Genomic DNA, 22,703 nt, shown 5'->3' with positions numbered 1-22,703 from the left:
ATCTCAGGTGATCTGCCAGCCTCGGCCTCCCAAATCAAGCAATTCTCCTGACTCAGCCTCCCAAGCAGCTGGGGTTACAGGCACCCACCACCATGCCTGGCTAATTGTCATGTTTTTAGTAGAGACGGGGTTTCACCATGTTGGCCAGGCTGGTCTTGAACTCCTGACCTCAGGTGATCTGCCCACCTAAGTGCCCCAAAGTGCTGGGATTACTGGTGTGAGCCACCGCACCTGGCTAAACTTCTAAAATGTTTTATCAAATTAATACATTCACATGGCAAAGAAGTAATAAACAGCTTATAACACTGAGCAGTGGTCCCTTGTCCCACGCCTTCCATTTCTACTCCTGCTTTCTAAGGAAGCTGCCTGACCCTTTCTGTTTCTAGTTCTTCTGCTGGTGCCCTCCTTAACTCTAAACAAGCTTATAGGGCTTTCTTTTTTTCCTGATAAAACAAGTCGAGACATTATCTATCAATACCCTGCTATGGAAGGTTAAGATTTAGACCTAGAATGCAGGAATCTCCCTGACCACAACCCAGAAAGTGGTCAGCCAAAACTTAGCCAGGTGTGGTGGCGTGAGCCTGTCGTCCCAGCTACTCGGGAGGCTGAGTCAGGAGAATCACTTGAACCTGGAAGGCGGAGGTTGCAGTGAGCGAAGATCGTGCCACTGCACTCCAGCCTGGCGACAAAATGAGACTCCGTTTCAAAAAAAAAAAGTTAAGTTTTTAAAAAATTCCACGGGGTTTTAAAACATATATATTAATCATTAATCATGCAGTTACTAAATAAGTTTTCAAAAGTAATTGACAACATGGGGAATATTACATTTATATATATAAACACACACACATATCTAGAAAAACGAAAGCAGCATACTAACATGATCTCACAGTTTTCTCTAGGTAATAAAAATACTGGTGATAATTATTATTTTCACATTTTTCTGGAATTTTTCATGTTCTACAACAAACATGCTAATTTCAACAATCCCCAAATGGCAATTATTATTACCTTTAACATTAGGAAAAAATTAAAAGCGTGAGTAACTGCCCTAGATTAAACACAGCTAACTTCTCTGCAGCTCGTCCCTCCAGCTGTGGCAGGGTCCCCGCCTGCCTGCCCTGAGTCTGGGCTGGCAGCTGAGGATAAGCCACAGGGAGAACCGAGGGCCCTGGCCACCGGCCTGCACCATCGTCAGACATGTCAGCGAGGCCACCTCGGACCATCCCGATCTGATGGCAGCTGCATTCCTGATTCAGGCAAGACCAGCAGAAGAGCTGCCCAACTGACTGTATTTTTTGAATCTCAAGAAGATAAATGGTTATCGTTTTAAGCCACTAGTTTTTTGCTTTTTTTTTTTTTTTTTTGAGACAGAGTTTCACTCTTGTCACCCAGGCTGGAGTACAATGGCGCAATCTCGGCTCACCGCAACCTCCACCTCCCAGATTCAAGCGATTCTCCTGCCTCAGCCTCCCGAGTAGCTGGGATTACAGGCACCTGCCACCACATCCAGCTAATTTTTGTATTTTTACTAGAGATGGGGTTTCACCATGTTGGCCAGGCTGGTCTCGAACTCCTGACCTCAGGTTATCCACCCGCCTCAGCCTCCCAAAGTGCTGGGATTACAGGTATGAGCCACCGTGCCTGGCCTAAGCGACTCGTTTTGAGGCCACTTGTCACATAGCAATGAATACCTGACACAGTGAGTGTTGACACATCCCTTCCTTCCTCAGTGCCCACTGCCGTACCTGTCCAAGGTGTGCCCATGGCCTCTGGGCTCCACTCGCTCCACTTGCCTTGCCCGAACTCCTCCTGGGCGCGAAGCTGCACCACGTGCCTTAGGCCGCTCCAGGCGTCGTGGATGACACAGTGATGCTGGAGGTCCCTGACCTGAGGGCGGGGGCACAGTGACCCTGGGGAAGGGCCTAGGGTGGTGCTAAGCAGGCAGCTCCCTAGCGGGTTGGTGCCTTGGTCAGCCCTGTGCTTTGGCTGGCAGAGGCCTCCAGAGGCTCCCACCTCCCCGAAGGCTCCAATAGAGAGGGGGTTGCCCTCAGGGCCCACGGAAGCTGAATCGCAAAGTCTCTGCCCCACCCATGCACTATAGAATGGGACAAGCCACAACCCTTGATGTGTCTATAGCCCAAATCCCTTCCCACATTGCTCTCCTCGCTGACAGGCCTGGGAAGAAGAGACTGGCCTGGCATTGTCCTCCTCATTTAATAAATGAGACCACCAAGGCTCAGAAAGCTTAAAACATTTATCCAGGGCCACAAAGGTAGCCAATTGTGAAGCAGGACCTAGAGCCTATGGTTTTCTTTCTTTCTTTCTTTGAGGAGTCTCACTGTGTCGCCCAGGCTGGAGTGCAGTGCGTGATCTCTACCCACAACAACCTCCACCTCCTGGGTTCAAGCGATTCTCCTGTCTCGGCCCCCCAAGTAGCTGGGGTTACAGCATGTGCTACCACGCCTGGCTCATTTTTGTGTTTTTAGTAGAGGCGGGGTTTCACCATGTTGGCCAGGCTGGTCTTGAATTCCTGACCTTGGGTGATGTGCCCACCTCAGCCTCCCGAAGTGTCAGGATTACAGGCCTGAGCCACTGCACCTGCCTCTAGTACCCTTTCTACTACGCTCAAGCATCTGGGAGCACCTTTCTGACCAGAAGTAAAACATAAATTTACCATCCATGTTGTGAATGTCTTTGATCGTTCAGCCCGATATCTGAGCTCAAACCGCAGTCTGTAGAAAGATGAGTTCCAGGAGTGGGGGTCTTGCCAGGTAACACTAAGCCAGCGGGGGTTTCTGGCCACAGCAGTGACTGTGATGTTGGCAGGAGGATCGGGCTGCACTGTGGGAAAAGGGAGCATGGATTTTATGCAGCAGCAAATACAGTGCGGGGAAGTCCAGGCAGGCTGAGATCCCAGCAGGCCCGGCCCCACCCAGCCCCGTTCACTCCCCATGCACAGCACCACAAGGGCCTGCTTCATCCCTGCCACACTTCCCGGCAAGCAACGCCCAAAATGCACCAACCCACCAAACCCCTCCACCACCTCTTCCCTGCCCCTCCGAGAAGTCGATAAGGAGGATTACATTAAAAGAGAAGGAAACTGCTGGAGCGGGGAAGAGCTTACGTACAGATTCCACAACCCTGAAAGGTTTGAGCTTTGCTGAGCTTGCTCCCGACACTATTGGCGACGCACAGGGACACTATGTAGAAAGAGCTGTCTCCCTCCGGGACGGCCAACTGGCAGGAGAACTTCTGGGACTCCTGGGAATACTGGCACAGCTCCTGGAAGTCTTTGGCCGGACTGTTATCACTGTTAGACACAAAACAAGGGCAGGGCTCGTCTGTCAGTTTCTGCACAGACTCAAGAGGGGAGAGAAGGGGGAAGTGGAATCCCAGCGCCAGAGTTTTGTTTGTTTGTTTGCTTGTTTTTGAGACAGAGTTTTGCTCTGTCGCCAGGCTGGAGTGTAGTGGCACGATCTCCGCTCACTGCAACTTCCGCCTCCTGGGTTCAAGCGATTCTCCTGCCTCTGCCTCCGAGTAGCTGGGACTATAGATGCGCACCACTGCACCCGGCTAATTTTCGTATTTTTAGTAGACACACGGTTTCCCCATGTTGGCCAGGATGGTCTCAATCTCTTGACCTCATGATCCACCCACCTCAGCCTCCCAAAATACTGGGATTACAGGCGTGAGCCACTGCGTCTGGCCTTTTTTTTTTTTTTTTTTTTGAGATAGAGTCTCCCTCTGTCGCCCAGGCTGGAGTGCAATGGCGCAATCTCGGCTTACTGCAAACTTCACCTCCTCGGTTCAAGCGATTCTCCTGCCTCAGCCTCCGGAGCATGCCCAACTTATTTTTGTATTTTTAGTAGAGATGGGATTTCACCATGTTGCCCAGGCCGGTCTCGATCTCCTGATCTCAGGTGATCAGCCTGCCTTGGCCTCCCAAAGTGCTGGGATTACAGGCGTGAGCCACCATGCCTGGCCTTAATTTTTGTATTTTTAGTAGAGATGGGGTTTCACCATGTTGGCCAGGCTGGTCTTGAACCCTTGCCTCAGGTGATCCTCCCCCCTCCACCTCCTCCACTTCCCAAAGTGGTGGGATTACAGGCGTGAGCCAACGTGCCCAGCCGGTTCTGTTAAGATTGAGAAATAAATGTAAAATCCAGAGACGAAGAAACTAGGTGGATTTAGAAATATATATAAACATGTAGTGCCTGGTACAAGAGGTGAGAGGGGCTAGGCTGGAGGGCTCAGCCGGTCACTCTGGCCAGCTCCGGTCTCCCGCCAGGCCTGTGCTCTTGGCACTTTAGGGGATGTAGAAATGAATCAAGAGAGGCCCCACCCTGGCTTCAAGGCACTAACCAAAAAGATCTGTCGGCCAGACTCAGTGGCTCACGCTTGTAATCCCAGCACTTTGGGAGGTCAAGGCGGGTGGATCACAAGGTCAGGAGTTTGAGACCAGCCTGATCAACATGGTGAAACCCCATTTCTATTAAAAATACAAAAAATTAGCCAGGCATGGTGACACACACCTGTAATTCCAGCTACTCAGGAGGCTGAGGCAGGAGAGTTGCTTGAACCCAGGAGACAGAGGTTGCAGTGAGCCGAGATTGCACCATTGCACTCTAGCCTGGGCGACAGAGCAAGACTCTGTCTCAAAAAAATAAAAATAAAAAATCAGTCCTCAGATGACTAGACACCCAACAGAAATGCCACTCCAGACACACAAAAAGTGCTAGAGGGGTTCTGGCAGGTGAGTCCAGAAAAGAATGCTGGATGACTGAAGACATTCGAGGTGAGTCAGCCACTATCCCACCTGTCCTGGAAACCTGAAGCTTCACTCTCTTATGACACGCGTGGGCATGTGAGGCCACGTCAGCCACTCACTCTGTGGCTGGGGTGATGAGTCTCCCACCTCTGACTCAGGTTTGAACCCTGGGCTCCCACTGAGTCCAGCACATGGGAGAAACTCAACCTTCCCAGGCTGAATTAAAGTCCCCTTCCTCCTTCCCCCAACACCACCCAAACTTCCACCCAGCCACACTGGGAAGGCAGGGTCAGCGACGGCTCTACGCGTGTGCCCAGGTGGGGTGAGAGGGCAGGACTGTCTTATTGGCCTGCATCTCTCCTAGTGCCTGGTCCAAGGCGGAGGCTGAGCTCACCCACGCCTGTGGAAGAAGGGGCGGGCAGTACTGCAGTTGGGCAAGAGTGTGAAAGCAGACACAACAGAGAAAAAGCAGAGCTCCCAGTGATCCCTTTCCAAGGGCCTGTCTCTTCCAGGCCCTGCAGCACCCGGAGGGCTGGGTGGCACCTGAGTGGGTGCTGGGGCCCCTGAGGCTCTGGCAGCTCTTTCCTCACTTCAAAGATGCCCAGTGACCATGCTGACTCTTCAGAGCAGATGGAAGGAAAGGCCCGAGGCTGCTCCTGCCGGCGCTGCGACACCGCACCCTCTCCCACTCCCGCTGTCAACATAGAAAGTATTCTAGTCGGTGGCTCACGCCTGTAATCCCAGCACTTTTGGAGGCCAAGGCAGGCTGGTAACCTAAGGTCAGGCGTTTGAGACCAACCTGGCCACCACGGTGAAACTCCATCATTACTAAGAATACCATCATTACTGAGAATACAAAGATCAGCTGGGCATGGTGGTGCACAGCAGTAGTCCAGCTACTCAGGAGGCTGAGGCAGGAGAATTGCTTAAGCCCTGGAGGCAGAGGTTGCAGTGAGCTGAGATGGCACCACTGCACTCCAGCCTGGGCGACAGAGCAAGACTCCCTCTCAAAAAAAAAAAAAGTATTCTCGTTGAAGTGTCAGAAATGACAGAGCTTTCCACGGGCTGGCCTGGGAAGCTGCCAGCCACCGTCTCTATCCTGCCTAATCTTGTCTATGGTACAAGCCTTTGAGGTACAAACCAAGGCGGATCCTTCACTGGGCTGTGAAGCGATCTGGGCTGGCGGCAGGAGCTACAGGGGTAATGGCAGCTGCATAATTTGCAGATGGGTAATCCACACTTTTCAGCATAGAAGACAGAACAGAGCTGTAACCGCCAGGCTGCCCAGCAACTCCATGGAAACAGACCCAAGCGGGAGCCGAACCACCCCGTTGAAGTCACTGCTCTGGCTTTGTGATCCAGTAGTCCTGCCTTATCTGAGGTCTTGCTTTCTCAGATTTCAGTTACCTGTGATCAACCATGGTCCAAAAATATTAAATGGAAAATTCCAGAAGTTAGCACTTCAGAAGTTTTAAGCTGCCCACTGTTCTGAGAAGTGTGATGAAATTTCGTCCGTCCCACCCAGGACGTGAATCATCGCTTTGTTTGGCATTCCTCTGCTGTGCATGCTACCCATCGCTCGACCTGACATCCACCACCAGCATCACGGCTCGGTTATCCAGAGGGACCCAAAACAGGTGATCCTCCTTCTGACACATAGTCAGAAAGTCAGTAGCAGCCTACCGCCGAGTCACAATGCCTACGCGTCTTTCGCCTCACTGCATCTCGTCATGCAGGCATTTCATGACCTTACATCATCACAAGAAGGGTGAGTACAGTAATAAGACATTTTGAGAAAGAGAGAGACCACATTCACATAACTTTTATTACAGTATGTTGTTGGCGTTGTTCTATGTTATTATTGTTAACCTCTTACGGCACCTAACTTATAAATTATCATTAGACGTATCTATAGAAAAACATAGTATATACAGGGTTCAGCACCATTTGCATTTTCAGGCATCCGCTAAGGGTCTTGGAACCTGTCCTCCTTGCCACGGTATTCTGATGACTGACAGCTCAAACTCAACCGTAAACCTCTGGACTAGGGAGACCGTGGCTCTGGGATGGAGACCGGCAAAACTGCAGAGGCAGAATTGTTTTCAGCATCTTCCACCTCCTCTACATCCATGCCTGATCCCATCCCAGGTCTTCCCACATGAAGCCATCTTCCAGCGATGGCGCAGGGACCCCCATGCGGGTGTGACTTCTCGCCCCACGGCCCCCAGCTCCCTCTCCCCTGCCCATCACCACTTTCTCTCGTGCCTTTATCATGGAAATAGCCTGAAGTGCCCACAGGCTCAGACTGATAATGGGCTGGCTGTCCTTCCCAGGGACGCCTGCATGTTTTTAGAGCAACACCCATAACCTTTGGACTTTGAATGAAATCAGACAGATTGAGATTGAATTCCCAGCAGAGCCACTTACTAGCTAAGTGACCCACACCCAGTTAATCAGTCTCTGGGCCTCAGTCTCTCCATCTGTTATGTGAGAAAAATAATCCCCACTTCCCATAGCTGTTGTGATAGCCAAGGTCAAGTGAATAGGACAAGGTTCCAAGCACAGTGCCCAGTTCAGGGTGGCAGCCAAATGTAAATCTCAGTTCCCTCTCACCTCCTCTTCCTCAGCCTGAAGGAATTGCTTCCTAATGACAACATTTTGGAATCATCTGAACCAGCCCTTCTCTGGGGACCTCGGGAAGGAGGCAGCAGATATGCTCACAGCTCAGCTGAAGATACTTACAACTTCCTCACCAACAGCACAGCCTTGGTGGTCGGGGATGGGGTGCTCCGAGGACCCCACTCACAAATAACATTGCTGAGGGGGCTCTTCCGGAAGCAGGAGAGCTGGGGCTCCTCGGGAGGAACTGAAAGGAGAGCATCACAGACGTGAGCAGGTGGTTGGGGATCCTGGGGCACACCTGGCCTCGCAGGCGGGGCAGCCTCCCTTGGGAGGGGAGCACATGGCTCAGTCTCTCAGCCCCAGCCCCAGGAGCCAGTCAGGACCAGACACCACAGCCACATTCAGCCACAGGCAAATGGAATCACCACTGGGAAATTAAAGGACACCCAAGTCCTTGTGTCAGGCTGGGACACGAATCCAGGACAGGGGAAGGGAAGCACCCCAGGGCCAATCTGTCTAAAGAGGAGAGAGGATGATCAAAAAAAAGGGGCTTTGGAGTCACGCAGACCTGGCTGTGCGGCCTGGGGCAAGTCCTAGCCACTCCTGAGTTTCCTCCAGTATAAAATAAACTGATGACAATGAAATGATGACAGCAATGATGAGCCTGCTTTCCCCGGCAGGGCTGCTGAGGGCGTACAAGAGATACGGAAGAAAGTGCCTTGGCATAGGGCTTGGCACACAGGACACGGGTTCTAGGAAGTCTGTGTAGGTGTGAGGGAGCTAAGAACTTGCTAATTCAAAAAAAATAAGAATAGCTAATTTGAGAGCTTAGGGTGTGTTATGCAGACTTTTTAGCACCACATATGTGTGATACATACACACACACACACACACACACACACACACACACATATGCAAATTCACATATGATTCCTTTGCAACAACTCTAAGGTAAGGTAATAAAATTAACCATATAGGGTCAGGCGCAGTGGCTCACACCTGTAATCCCAGCACTTTGGGAGGCTGAAGCAAGTGGATCACAAGGTCAGGAGTTCAAAACCAGCCTGGCCAAGATAGTGAAACCCCATGTCTACTAAAAATACAAAAATTAGCCGGGCAGGGTGGCAGGCGCTTGTAATCCCAGCTACACAGGAGGCTGAGGTGGAGAATTGCTTGAACCCAGGAGACGGAGGTTGCAGTGAGCCAAGTTTGCGCCACTGCACTCCAGCCTGGGCAACAGAGTGAGACTCTGTCTCAAAAAAAAAAGAAAAAAAAAAAAATTAACCTTATTTTGCAAAGATGAAACTGAGGGGTGGAGAGGTGAAGCTGTGTGTGAAGGGGCAGGATTCAAACCCAGGCTCCTTGGCTCCGGGCCCCAGGCTATTGAGTTCACCAGAAGTCCTAACTCCCAAAGCCAACGTTCCCCACCAGTTAGACACCCCACCCAGCCGCAGTCTTGGCTAGCATCTAGCTGGCAGACATTGGTGGGCCTTCCCCAAAATTCTTGCGCCAAGGAAATGACAGGAGTTTGAAGGTTCAGACGGGGACTGTCTCTGGAACGCACAGGGACTCACTTCTTACGGGAACTGTCTCCGGGAGCTCTGAGGCGCAACTTACCATCCACCAGCAAGTGCACGGTCCCAGCTGGGCGGCCGGCCCGGTAGCAGGAATAGTTCCCAGAGTCGTGGAGCTGCACCGACCTCAGCAGCAGCCGCCTTCCCACGCCAGCCCATCTGCCGGGGTGGCCGCCTGCAGCCGGCTTCCCGAGCACCCAGTCAACAGTGGCATTGTCTTCCAGCTCTCCCCCGGGGCAGGTCAGGGTCACGCTGTTGCCGGGCAGGCTGGTCAGCACGCCTCTCACCACCTCTGGGGAGGGAGGAGACACTCGGTAAGCCCACAGCCACTGAAGAAGCGGCTTCGTTCTGATCTGAGGAAGCCACGCGAGGCCTCAGTGCTAATCATGAAGGGGTCCAGGCCGCCTTCACCTCTGCCTAGATTGGGGCAGCAGTCTCCTGGTGGCACCCCCACCTGGTCCGCACCATTCAGCTGCCTGGGAGAGCATTCTGAAGCAACGATCCAGCCACCCCACTCCCTGGATTAGAAAACCCCTCAAGGGGCCGGGCGCAGTGGCTCAAGCCTGTAATCCCAGCACTTTGGGAGGCTGAGGTGGGGGGATCACGAGGTCAAGAGATCGAGACCATCCTGGTCAACACGGTGAAACCCTGTCTCTACTAAAAATACAAAAAATTAGCTGGGCATGGTGGCGCGTGCCTGTAATCCCAGCTACTCAGGAGGTTGAGGCAGGAGAATTGCCTGAACCCAGGGGGTGGAGGTTGCAGTGAGCCGAGATCGCGCCATTGCACTCCAGCCTGGGTAACAAAAGTGAAACTCCGTCCCAAAAAAAAAAAAAAAGAAAAAGAAAACCCCTTAAGGGCCTGCCACTGCCCAGAGGATGAAGTCCACGCTCCTCAGTGTGGCCTGCACAGCCCTGCTGTCCTTGGAGGCCTCATCTCTCGTCACTCCTTAGAAGGTGTGGAGCCTTCCCCTCAGCTCCCCACACTCTCCTCACACTCGTTCTTCCCACATCATCCCCACGACCCCCTCCTATTCCAGGTCTCGGCCTAAACATCGCTTCCGCTCCCCCGGCTGCACGAGGTCCTCACTCAGCACTACGTCACCCACACGCTGCCATGTAATTACCAACCCCGTGTCTCTCGTCCCCTCAAGATACCAAGCACCACAGAAGTAGGCACCCTGCTTTGTTCTCCATGATATTCCAGTGCCCAGGACATTGCCTGGCCCGTGGCAGGGGCCTGCTGAGCACCTGATGAATGTGTGAATGAAGGCACGCCTGTAGGGATGAATGCCAGGCACCCAAGTGCACAAGTACACAGGAGGTCTCCGAATGCAGGGTCTTCATGGCAGAATGCTCGTTGTACAGGTGGTGACGGAGGCCAGAAGAATCAGGAGGCTGGCCCAGATGCACAGCTGGGGTGGGAACCAGGGCTTCTGATTCCCTGTTCCATGCTCCCTCCAGTACCCTGCATTACCGACTAAACCACCTAGAGCAATGTTGTGTTTACTCCAGGGACCAAACCGGAAGGTTAAAAAAAATGCATTCTCTAAAAGAAACAAACCAAAACCAAAAAAATGCATTCTCTACGCCTTGAAAAAAAATTGGGTGTATTCTACTACTCAAGAAAAAGGAGATTAAAGATTAAAGGAACAAGTAAACTATTTTTGGTAGAAGTTATAGATTCATAGAATCTAAGATAAAAATTAGCCCAACCACCATGGACTCATTTATTAACCAATCAATCAAATTAGTCCAATCAGCTAAGGAAACAGAGGCCAGGGAACACAGCCAGTTTTCATGTAAGCACACTTGGTCCTTCAAACCAAATGCATAATCATTCATCAGCAAGCAGTAGCAATAAATCTGGCCAAAGATCTCAGAGAGGACCCACAGTCACTGAGTGCCTGACCTCACCTCCTCGCCCACGCCCCTGGGACTCAGAAGCAGCGCAGGGCTCTCTGCCTGGCCTGCAAAGCCCTTCTTGCTTATGAGGCATTTTTTTTGTTTTGTTTTTTGGTTTTCTGTTTTGTTTTGTTTTGAGACAGTCTTACTTTGTCACCCAAGCTGGAGTGCAATGGCACAGTCTTGGCTCACTGCAACCTCTGCTTCCCAGGTTCAAGCGATTCTCCTGCCTCAGCCTCCCAAGTAGCTGGGATTACAGACGTGTGCCACCACACCTGGCTAATTTTTGTATTTTTAGTAGAGACAGGGTTTCACCATGTTGGCCAGGCTGGTCTTGAACTCCTGACCTCGTGATCTGCCCACCTCAGCTTTCCAAACTGCTGGGATTACAGTCATGAGCCACTTTTTTTTTTTTTTTTTTTTTTTTTTTTTTGATACGAAGTCTCTCTTTGTCACCCAGGCTAGAGTGCAATGGTGCAATCTCGGCTCACTACAACCTCTGCCTCCCGGGTTCAAGCGATTCCCCTGCCTCAGCCTCCCGAATAGCTGAGACTACAAGCGTGCGCCACCATGCCTGGCTAATTTTTGTATTTTTAGTAGAGACAGGGTTTCATCATATTGGCCAGGCTGGTCTCAAACTCCTGACCTTGTGATCCGCCTGCCTTGGCCTCCCAAAGTACGTGAGCCACCACGTCCAGCCACTTATGAGGCATTTTAATCTCATATTTGTCAAGCTGTCCTTCCTTTCACCCCATCCAAGGTGGCTGTCAGAGGAGAGAGTAAGGATCAGTGACTCCCAGGCAGATAACACCCCCAAAGCTGGGGGAGGTTGGAGTCCACACTGGCTACTGGCAGTTCAGGGACAGGGACATAAGCATCAAAGGGGCAGAGACAGCTCTCCCTGGCATTGGGCCCTGCCTAGCTATACAGATGCCCTTCCCTCTCACTTTAACACCTGGAGCCAGAGTCCTCCTCCCTGGTACCCTCTGCCCCGAGGCTGGCAGAAAAGGGACAAATACAAGGTCAGCATGGCAGTCGGTCATCTAAGGTTTTCTCTCGTCACCACCAGAGCCCTGGGGCTCGGGTAAGAAAGCTGGCTGAATTGTCACCGTGCAGCCAGGCGAGTTTGGGGGGGTTCCTGAGACCCCTATGGGCTTGCTTTCCCCCACGGCGGGCAAGTCCTATGTTTGATAAGCATTCGAGGAGCCTGCAGCAGCCAGGCCCCAGCAAGGAATACACACACAATCAGGCATCCCAGAGACCCTGCCCTGAGAGATGGGAGATGCATTTGCTGCTGTAGGACCGGGACGCGGCACACAGTACTCTCTTGGTCATCAGCAAAATCTGAGTCCCAGCTGGGCGCTGTGGCTCACACCTGTATTCCCAGCACTTTGGGAGCCCAAGGCAGGTGGTTCACCTGAGTCTGGGAGTTCGAGACCAGCCTGGCGAACATGGTGAAACCTCGTCTTACTAAAAATACAAAAATTAGCCAGGCATGGTGGCACACGCCTGTAATTCCAGCTATTCAGGAGGCTGAGGCAGGAGAATCACTTAAACCCGGAAGGTGGAACTTGCAGCAAGTCAAGATCGTGCCACTGCACTCTAGCCTAGGCAACAGAGCGAGACTCCGTCTCAAAAAAAAAAAAAAAAAAAATCCGAGTCTCTAGAAGGTGAAGTTCACTGAGGGCAATAAGGGAGGACTGCTCTTACCCAGAGGGCTTGAAAGGGTTATGAAAAGCCCCAACTACAGCATAGCTTTCACATAGAATATTCAACAATGTATTTCTAGCATTGCAAACATTGTTTTTTAATGTATTGCATAATATTGAATACATGCAAATGCATATATGTAATGTATGTAAAAGCTACATATATAAAAGTTAATTTATGAAGATAAAATACCCAGGAGACCCCAGCAACCTAAAAACTACCACAGTCATTGTCTCTGAAGCTTCCTCTCGGCTTCCCCATCTTCCAGCCTTCCCGTCTACACAGTGTTACATTTTGAGTTTATCACTTCTTTACTTTTAAAAATAGGTTCACTACCTATGGACCCCTGCATTTTTCCTAACTTTGCTTCATTTTTGAGCTTTACATAAATGATAAGTGGTTTGAATACAGTCTTTTGTGATGTGCTTTTCTCTTTTCTTTCTTTTTTCAATTTTTTTTTTTGAGACAGAGTCTCTCTCTGTCACACAGGCTGGAGTGCAATGGCACGATCTTGACTCACTGCAGTCTCAACCTCCCATGTCCAAGCCTCCGCCTCTGCCTCAGCCTCCTGACAAACTGGGACTATAGGCACACACCACCATGCCCAGCTGATTTTTTATTTATTTATTTATTTATTTTTGTATTTTTAGTAGAGATAGGGTTTCACCATATTGGTCAGGCTGGTCTTGAACTCCTGACCTCGGGTGATCCACCCACCTTGGCCTCCCAAAGCTCTGGGATTATAGGCATGAGCCACCGTGCCCAGCTGGTGCTTTTCTTGAACCTTCTTTTGTGTGTGTGTGATACAGGATCTCAGTCTGCTGCCCAGGCTGGAGGCGGTGGCACATTCATAGCTTTTTGCCACCTCAAACTCCTGGGCTCAAGCGATCGTCCCACCTTAGCCTCCTGAGTAGCTGTGACTATAGGTGTGCACCACCACGCCCAGCTAATTTTTTAAATTTTTAGTAGAGATAAGTTCTCAATATGTTGAGCAAGCCAGCTGCTTGCCAACCCCTGGCCTCAAGCCATCCTACCTTAGCCTCCAAAAGTGCTGGGATTACAGGAATGGGGCACCGTGCCCAGTTGCTCTTTTTTTTTTTTTTTTTTCTTTTTCTTGGGACAGGGTCTCACTCTGTCACTCAGGCTGAAGTACAGTGGCACAATCACAGTTCACTGCAACCTCAAATTCCTGGGCTCAACTGATCCTTCCATCCCAGCTTCTCAAATAGCTGGGACTACTGGTACATGCTACCATACCTGGCTATTTTTCTTTCTTTCTTTCTTTCTTTCTTTTTTTTTTTTTGAGAGATGGGGTTTCACTACATTGCCCAGGCTGGTCTCAAACTTCTGGCCTCAAGCAATCCTCCACCTGGGCTTCCAAAACATTGGGATTATAGGCATGACCACCTGGTCCAGCCTCATTTGTATGTCTCTATGATTCACTGACATTTTCACTGCTACGTAATATTCCATTGTGTGACCCTGTCACTCTCTATGTTTTGCCATATCAGAGAGAGCAGCTATCAACTTTCTCATGACCCAGTGCACTTGCCCAAGAACTTCCCTAAGAATGAAACTGCTAGTGTTGGCATGTGTGTGACATGTGCCCCTTTCCTTCACAACTGAACACACGGTCCAGTGCGTTTAACTCCAATGCGCCCCGATGGAGGCGGCAGTTCACCGCATCCAGTCCACACCTGGAAGTCCATCAGTGCCTGAATGCGGTTACGTATGAAAGACGCATCGACATTCCTAATCACTGCATCAATATTTCCACTGCTCCATTTTCTACTTGATAAAGCAGCTGTGAAGATAAAGCCTAACACAGCCTTCAAGTTCCTGCACAAATGACCAACTTGTAGGAATAAAGATGGAAAGAGTGCCCAAAGAGAACCACTCCCAGTGCAATGCTTGCAATATGCCTTCCTCAGCTGATAAGCAGGAATCGGAATTCACAGGGCAGTCTAGGAGCACCAGCACACAACAGACACAAGTGCAGCGTGCACGGAAGTCTAAGGCAGGGGTCAAGGATCACATGCGGCTCCTCCGATCGCCGGCACTTTTCACATGTCACAGTCCACAACTCTATAAATGTCCCTTCCCCAGCCATGGCGACAACGCTGTAAGCTCCTGGCCGCCACTCATCGGAGAACTCAGTAGGTGCTTAACGCATGTTTGTTGAATATAGGGCATGTAAGGGGCGCCCACAGGGACAGGGTCTTGGCACCAAAAATTCCCAGGAGCATGGTTCACAGGTGAAGGGGTCTGAGCGGTGCCCTCTCGTGTTGTGTGATGGGCGGGCCCCTCGCGGGGGGGGCAGAGGAGCCCGCTGAGGCAAGAAAATAGACACCTGGAGGCAGAGGGAGCTCTCTTCTCTGCTTCTGCCTTTGCCGGATCCAAGAAATATGTCTTTCTGGTTACTTCCTCTACCCCAGTTCAGCGGGAAGCTCTTGCCACATTTAGCGGCCGGCCTGAACAATCACAGGGGCTGTTCTGCTCCCGCACGCACTAACAATGGCCAGAGTATCTGAGCAGCTCAGAGAAATACCAAATGAAAATACTTTTTTTTTCCCTCTTCCACAAAAGCAGAGCTGCAGGGAGCAACATAATGGCCACTTCCTCTGCCAAGAAACTTAAGTAATGGTTTTCTGAACCTTTAAAACTGAGTCACTATTTTTCAGAATAGGGAATGATTAATTATAAACCACCCATTGGCCAGTACTGCCTGCCACAGCCCTGCTTCAAAATGTACTTCTTCTAGGACCTGTGAACGACACTGTGTTAACTATGCTTCTAAAAGCACTGTATGCAGAATGATCAAAGAAATACAGAGCAAAGACCACAAGAAAATATACTTGCTAAAGTCAGGGTGAGTGGCACTGTCCCTCCCCTCCCACCCCCTCGCCCCTCTGCCTCCTGACCCAAATCTCTCCCTCAGTACTCTGACACCAGGGTGGCAGTGGAGGAGCCTCATGCGTGACTCAGAATAAGTAGCATTCACAGAGGTGTCCTCTAAACACCTCTGCCCTCCTCTCCAAATGATGGTGCTAGAGGTGGTTTCTTTCTCTTCCCCGCGTCTTTCTGTAGTTTTTGCATTTTCTGTAAGTTGCCTGTGTTGCTCTTGTAATGCATATATATATATTTAATTAAACAAGCTGCATAGCCTGGGACTGTCTGAGTTGGGATTTCTAGGAAGGAGGAAGAGGCCATGGCAGAGCACAGTGGTTGCTGAGGGATGGGGGAATGAGGAATGGTTTTTCAAAATAAACAGCCTGTGAGCACCTTCAGGCAAGAGAGTGCCACCTTGCCCTTGCAGTGCTGAGTTCTGTCACTGTCACTGCATTCTACACCCATATCCCAGCCCTCCCCTGTAGGCCTGATTCCTTGGTGGACACAAGGCACCATATTTGGGCTCAGCCTTGATTCCTCCCATCTGTCCTTGTTTTTCTGTTCCCTGGGAGTCTGCTGGGGCCCTCTCTAAGTAGGCCGTACCAAAGAGAAGGGCCAAAAAGGGGAGGCTGAGGCAGGTGGATCACGAGGTCAGGAAATCGAGACCAGCCTGGCCAACATAGTGAAACCCCATCTCTACTAAAAACACAAAAATTAGCCGGGTGTGGTGGTGCATGCCTGTAATCCCAGTTACTCAGGAGGCCTAGACAGGAGAATCACTTGAACCCAGGGGGCAGAGGTTGCGGTGAACCAAGAACACACCACTGCACTCCAGCCTGGTGACAGAGTGAGACTGTATTTCAAAAAAAAAAGGGCCGGGCATGGTGGCTCACACCTGTAATCCCAGCACTTTGGGAGGCTGAGGCGGGCGGGCAAATCACAGGTCAAGAGATCAAGACCATCCTGGCCAAGATGGTGAAACGCCGTCTCTACTAAAAAATACAAAAAAAAAAAAAAAAAAATTAGCTGGGCATGGTGGTAGGCGCCTGTAATACCAGCTACTCGGGAGGCTGAGGCAGGAGAATCACTTGAATCCGGGAGGTGGAGGTTGCGGTGAGCCAAGATCGGGCCACTGCACTCCAGCATGGCGACAGAGGGAGACTCCATCTCAAAAAAAAAAAAGAGAAGGGCCAAAAGGAAGAGACACGGTGGGGAAGCAGGTGAGCAGGGAGCTTCTGAGAGCAGTCCTTCCTGCTCCTGGGAGATGTACCCACTCATTCTCACACTCCAGCCCAAGCCTGACAGACCTTGTGTCGCAGGCCCTGCGAGATGGGGGGGGAGCGGGGTGAGGTGGTGGTGAAGGCGTAGCTGGGGCACACACTGAAATTTAGCAAAGAGCACACGATAATTGAGCATTTGTCCCTGAGCAATTGCTCAGCATTTAGAGCCAGGATTGCAAGCCTGTGCCTGTTCCTTCCTCAAGAATTCAAGAATTTTTGTGCTCCCATAATGTGCAAGATCGGAAGTTCCTAATCCAGGAAAAAGAACTCCACGTTGAAGTTACTGAGCACCTCCGATACACTGTCACTCCTTCCCGTCTTTTCCATATCGTCATCTTCTTTAAACCCCACAAAGCCCACAACTTGAGGTCAAGGCTTTAATGAGCTGTGATTGTGCCACTGCACTCCAGCCTGGGACACACAGCAAGACTCCGTCTCAAAAAAACCAAAAGTATTGCCTCCTGAAAACAAACCTCCAAGCTCCTCCTAACAGTCACAGGCACTTGGTGTCTGGTCTGGTCCGGTCAGTTTAATCACTGACTATTAATTGTGTGGGGTTGGGCTGACACAAATGTACAGTCTGCCTTGATTTGTTCTTTAATATAAAGTACATCTCAGCAGGGTGCAGTGGCTCACGCCTGTAATTCCAGCAGGCGGATCACTTGAGGTCGGGAGTTTGAGATCAGCCTGGCCAATATGGTGAAACTCCATCTCTATTAAAAATATAAAAATTAGCCAGGCGTGGTGGTGTGTGCCTATAATCCCAGCTACTGGGGAGCCTAAGGCGTGAGAATCGCCAGAACCCAGGAGGCAGAGGCTGTAGTGAGCTGAGATTGGGCCACTGCACTCCAGCCTGGGTGACACTCCTTCTCAAACAAATAAATAAATAAAGTACAACTCCACAAGCAGGAGGCCCCTTGGCGCAGAGGAAACAGCTCTGTGTCATCAGACCCGAGTTCTATTCCTGGTCTTGTGATGACTCACAGGGAGCCATGGGCACATCGCTGCCCCTGGCAGAGCCCACTGGCCTTCTCTGTAAAATGGGGGTTCCGACTGTGACCTGTAGGTCCCCCTGGACCCCCACTCTTGCAGTCTAGCATCCCATCGCACCCAATCATTAGGTCTCAGACAGCAGGAAGCAGACAACACTGTTTGAAAACACATCATTAATCTATGGATTTATTGGATTTATTATTTTAATAGTTGATGGCTTTGAGAGAAGCATGATGGGCAGGTCATCCCAGTGCCCTCAGAAAAATGCTTCTTTCTCCCTGGAGAGCTCTAGGGGAGGGAAAATTCCCACAACCTCCCTTGCCTCCCATTCCTCAAGGGAAAGAGAGTTTAGGTCCTATAACTCCCAGCAAGCAAGCCCATATCTCCCTGCCCCAGTGGCCTAGGAATCCCTTTCCCAGGGACACTGGGGCCCCCGCCATGGCCCAGACACCCCTTCGCCTGGGGACCCTGCAGCATAGCTCTGGGAAGTGGGGTTCCTCCTCAGTTGGGACCTAACTTTGGGTGCCAGGAACCCCAACAGCTTTGTTGTCTTTCTACTTTCTCCCCTCTCTTCAAGTAAACTTGCAAATGTCAATAACCAGAGAAAAACACACACAGAGACACATATTTCTCAACTCTCTCACTGCTTGCTGTGGCTCTTGCCAGCAAAAACAAGTTCAGCTTCCCGGCCCCATTTATGTAAGCAGTGAACCAGCTGCCTGGCCCGGCACAGAGGACGCAGGCTTGGCTCGTGCCTGCTAATCCCACCTCACCGCCCGGTTTCTGAGCAGGGACGCAGGTCCCCGCTGCCCAGGCCAGCTGGCAGCACAGGGCAGCCCCCAGCCTAACCCAGCTTTTTGGGTTGCAAAGGCACAGGATTTCAGAAAGGGCCACAGTGGAACCAAAGGTCCCCTGCCAGCAATAATGGTCTTGATCTAAAAGTCGGTGGGTGCTGAGACACCTCCAGGAGAAGTCTGTGGCACCTCGTGTCCAGATGGAAATAAGAGTAGAATTTGGTCCCACAGGGGCAAGGACAAGTCCTCGTGTTCTCGGTCACCTATCCTTGCGTTCCCCATCTTTGGCCCCATGGCTCCTGGCTGTGATGTGATAATAACCGTAACAATCATTAGTAGTTGGGACACACCCTGCGCCCTGGGCTTTCCCTAAGAGCACACTACTCCTCATAAAACAATCTGCTGGGAGGAAGTCTCATCCCCATCTCATTGTTAACGCAACAGATCAGAGAAGTTAGGGCACTTGCCCAAACCCACACAGCACGTGAGTGAGTGAGTCCGTGCTGGACCCAGGTGAGCCTGGCCAAAGCCTCTCTCTCCTTGGCCCAGGTACCTCTGCACGCTCCACCCCCAGCTCCCTTATCTGGGCTCCCCACCGCCCTCTCTCTTCCCATCTCCCAATTTCCTCTCCTTGTCCCTGCTCTTCTCACACATTTCCACCCTCAGAGGCCCAGGGAAGGGAATGCTGAGGCTTGAGGGGTGTGGGTCAGCCTTATTGGGAGTGGGGGTCAGCCCCATCACTGCAGCTACAAACCTAGTGGGACGTTGGGGGTCTCTCAGGAGCCAGGAGTCGTGCCCTTGGCCTTTCTCTCCCTTCCCCACAGCCGCAGCCTGTATAGGATGAGTTGGAGCCTAAAACCAACTCCCCTTGGGCTCCAAATCTCTCACCCTCCCCAGGTCACTCCACCGTCTGGACCCATTCATTTCTCCTTAACATTTCAGAGGGCATCCTCGGCCACTGTCCAGGAAGAGGCAAGGCCGAAGGCCACAGTAAGTCAAGGCTCCCAGGCTCTAACCTGAGGCCGGAGGCCTTCTCTGACTTAGCTGCCAGCCTGGTCTGTCCGCAACCTCGTCTTCTCAGATTACTAGCTCTGGCTGGCAGGCCTCTGCTCCCTCCTGCCCCACATATGTATTTGTACTTCTTGTACCTGCTCGTATTTGTCTTGTATTTGGCAGAGTCAGTATTTACCTTGGCTTGGCCTTCCTCCCATCCACACCACCGAGTGTATGTTGCTGGAGAGAGGGTCTGGGAGAAAAGGCTCTTTTGGACCCATAAACAGGTAATGCTCAATGCTGACTCAGAGACCCGCGTGCACATGTGACCAACTCAGGAGAAAAAACATTTAATCCTCCCCTGGCAGCATCAGAGATAACCACCTGCCTCCAGTCTAAGAAGGTCCGGCCTGGGTCATCCCTCAGAGATTATAAACTAATTAGAGGAAAAGATATCTAAGGCCGCGTGCCGAGGCTCACGCCTGTAATCCCAGCACTTAGGAGCTGAGCTGGGCAGATCACCTGAGGTCAGGAGTTCAAGACCAGCCTGGCCAACACGGTGAAAACACATCTATACCGAAAACTACAAGAATTAGCTGGGCGTAGTCATGTATACCTGTAATCCCAGCTACTCAGGAGGCTGGGGTAGGAGAATCGCTTGAACCCTGGAGATGGAGGTTGCTGTAAGCTAAGCTGAGATTACACCAGTCCATCCTGGGCGACCCTGTCTCAAAATAAGGATTTTTTTTTTTTTTTTTTATGACGTTTTGCACTGTTGCCCAGGCTGGAGTGCAGTGGCGTGATCTCAGCTCACCGCAACCTCTGCCTCCTGAGTTCAAGCAATTCTCCTGCCTCAGCCTCCCAAGTAGTTGAGATTATAGGCATGTGCCACCCCAGCTAATTTTTTGTATTTTTAGTAGAGACGGGGTTTCACTATGTTGGCCAGACTGGCCTCGAACTCCTGACCTTGTGATCCACCCACTTTGGCCTCCCAAAGTGCTGGATTACAGGCGTGAGCCACCGCACCTGCCAAAAAGGAAAGGATATCTAAGGAGGGCAAACAATCCACTCCCTGGCCCCAACCTAACCTCAGGAGCAGATAGAGAAATAAAGGGATTAAAAGCAGGACACAGCAGGGCCTACTAAGAAAGCCCCCAGTACCTACAGATGGACACACACAGAATTTTGGTTCTGAAAGGGACTGTGAGGAGAAGCTACAGCCAGGGAGTGGGGTGCTGAGATGAGGAGGGCTGCCTTAAGGCTGTACGGGATTCTTAAGGACGAGTCAGGCCAACCTGCTCATTTTGGTGGATGAGGAGAACCAGGGCCCGGAAGTCATGCAGCAGTGCACAGTGTAGCCAGGACTGGAGCTGGGATCTGGGACGCTTGGTCCAGCCTTAACACGCAGCTCTCTGCCTTCCCAGAAGTACGGCCCAAAGGGTCTTTCTTGTCTTCTAGGCTGGCCCTCAGCCAGATTTTTTTATGTGCTTCTGGAAGGTGGCAGGATGGGGGGGGGAGGGAGCGATCTGAGGTACACACCTCCATCCATATCTATGGACTCCCCAGCTTCCCCTCCTTGACTCCTTTAGATATGAGGCAGCAAAGCTGAAGATTCAAGAAGTCACGTGGAGGTGTGTATGGAGCAGCTGGGAGGGGTAACGGAGGTTTGAGGGGTGTGCATAGGGAAATTTCAGGGCTCCCCTGAGGCTGCTTTTGTTCAGTTCTTATTCTGAGTGGTGGTTCCATGCATGTGTTCAGTTTGTGAAAACCCACCCAGGGTGAGACCTATGCTGACCACGCTCTTTTGTAGGTGTGTCATTCTGCCATAACACTTTTTCATACAGGTCCCAAAGTCCCCATTCCTGCATTCCAATCACTGCTGAGCCAGCCCCCACCCCCTCCCCACCCCCATGTGCCATGAGCTTGGGTACACACATGCACGCACACACTGGTCCAGCTCACTCCACATCACCGTCAAGGAAGCAGTTCCAAATGGAAGTGGAATGGGCACACCTCCCCTCAGTGAGACCTGGCTGTCGGGCTTTCCTGCCCCAGCACCTCCTCCCTCATGCATAAGCCCCATAAGGCCTACCAAGAGATAGGAAGACTCCACATTATAAATCATCAATGTGTCGACCAGGCGAGGTGGCTCACGCCTGTAATCCTAGCACTTTGGGAGGCTGAGGTGGATGGATCACCTGAGGTCAGGAGTTCAAGACCAGCCTGGCCATCATGGTGAAACCCCATCTTAAAAATAAATAAATTAAAAATATAAATCATCAATGTGTCTATGGCCACACCACCCTGAACATGCCTGATCTCATCTGATCTTGGAAGCTAAGCAGGCTCAGGCCTGGTTAGTACTTGGATGGGAGACCGCCTGGGAATACCAAGTACTATAGGCTTTAAAAAAATAAAATAAATAAAATACAAATAAAATAAAATAATAAATAAATCGTCAATGTTCCCTAATTAATCTCTAAAGTTTACTTGGCCAGGTGCAGTGGCTCATGCCTGTAATCCCAACACTTTCAGAGGCTGAGGTGGGAGGATCTCTTGAGATGAGGAGTTCAAAACCAGCCAGGGCAACACAGTAAGACTCCATCTCTACAAAAAAAAAAATTCTTTTTAATTAGGCAGTTATGGTGCCATGCACATATGGTCCTGGCTGCTCAGGAAGCTAAGACAAGAGGATTGCTTGAGTCCAGGAGTTCAAGGTTGCAGTGAGCCACGAACGAGACACTGCACTCCAGCCTAGGCAACAGAGTGAAACCCTGTCTCTGAAAAAATAAGACAGAGTGATACCCTGTCGCTAAAGAAATAGGAAGGAAAAAATAAAGCTACATAATTAAAACAGTGCAGTACTGGCACATGGATAGGGAGAGACTAGAAAGTTCAGAAATAATAAAAATAAAAAATAGTTTAGCTTGCACTGCTGATCTGTATACCTTTAACTGGTTATGTTTTTTGTTTTGTGTGTGTGTGTGTGTGTGTGTGTGCGCGTGTGTGCGTGACGGAGTCTCACTCTTGTCACCCAGGCTGGAGTGCACCATCCCGGCTCACTGCAACCACTATCTCCCGGGTTCAAGCGATTCTCCTGCCTCAGCCTCCTGAGTAGCTGGGATTACAGGTGCACACCACCACGCCTGACTAATTTTTGTATTTTTAGTAGA

General features: G+C 50.9%; 1 protein-coding gene and 1 pseudogene across 3 annotated transcripts in view; one reads left to right on the top strand and one right to left on the bottom strand.

Moving 5' to 3' along the window:
* Positions 1 to 22,703, bottom strand: part of IL6R (interleukin 6 receptor) — a 59,165-nt gene that overhangs the window by 24,888 nt on the left and 11,574 nt on the right. For 2 of the 3 annotated variants that reach the window (XM_017513399.2, XM_017513398.2), the window contains exons 2-6: positions 9,011 to 9,259; positions 7,514 to 7,637; positions 3,132 to 3,313; positions 2,678 to 2,844; positions 1,749 to 1,890 (exon numbers count right to left, since the gene is read on the bottom strand). In XM_017513399.2, coding sequence (XP_017368888.1) covers positions 1,749 to 1,890; positions 2,678 to 2,844; positions 3,132 to 3,313; positions 7,514 to 7,637; positions 9,011 to 9,259 — 864 coding nt within the window. Of the gene's footprint in view, positions 1 to 1,748; positions 1,891 to 2,677; positions 2,845 to 3,131; positions 3,314 to 7,513; positions 7,638 to 9,010; positions 9,260 to 19,726; positions 20,054 to 22,703 lie in introns of those variants that run through there. The other variant, XM_037733111.1, reaches the window with a different exon arrangement.
* LOC119468789 lies at positions 21,817 to 21,935 on the top strand (annotated as a pseudogene).

The sequence above is a fragment of the Cebus imitator genome, unplaced genomic scaffold (genome assembly GCF_001604975.1).
Source record: "Cebus imitator isolate Cc_AM_T3 unplaced genomic scaffold, Cebus_imitator-1.0 Scaffold491, whole genome shotgun sequence".
Lineage (NCBI taxonomy): Eukaryota > Metazoa > Chordata > Mammalia > Primates > Cebidae > Cebus > Cebus imitator.
The sequence above is the reverse complement of the archived record's forward strand: the minus strand, read 5'-3'. Positions and strand labels throughout refer to the sequence as shown.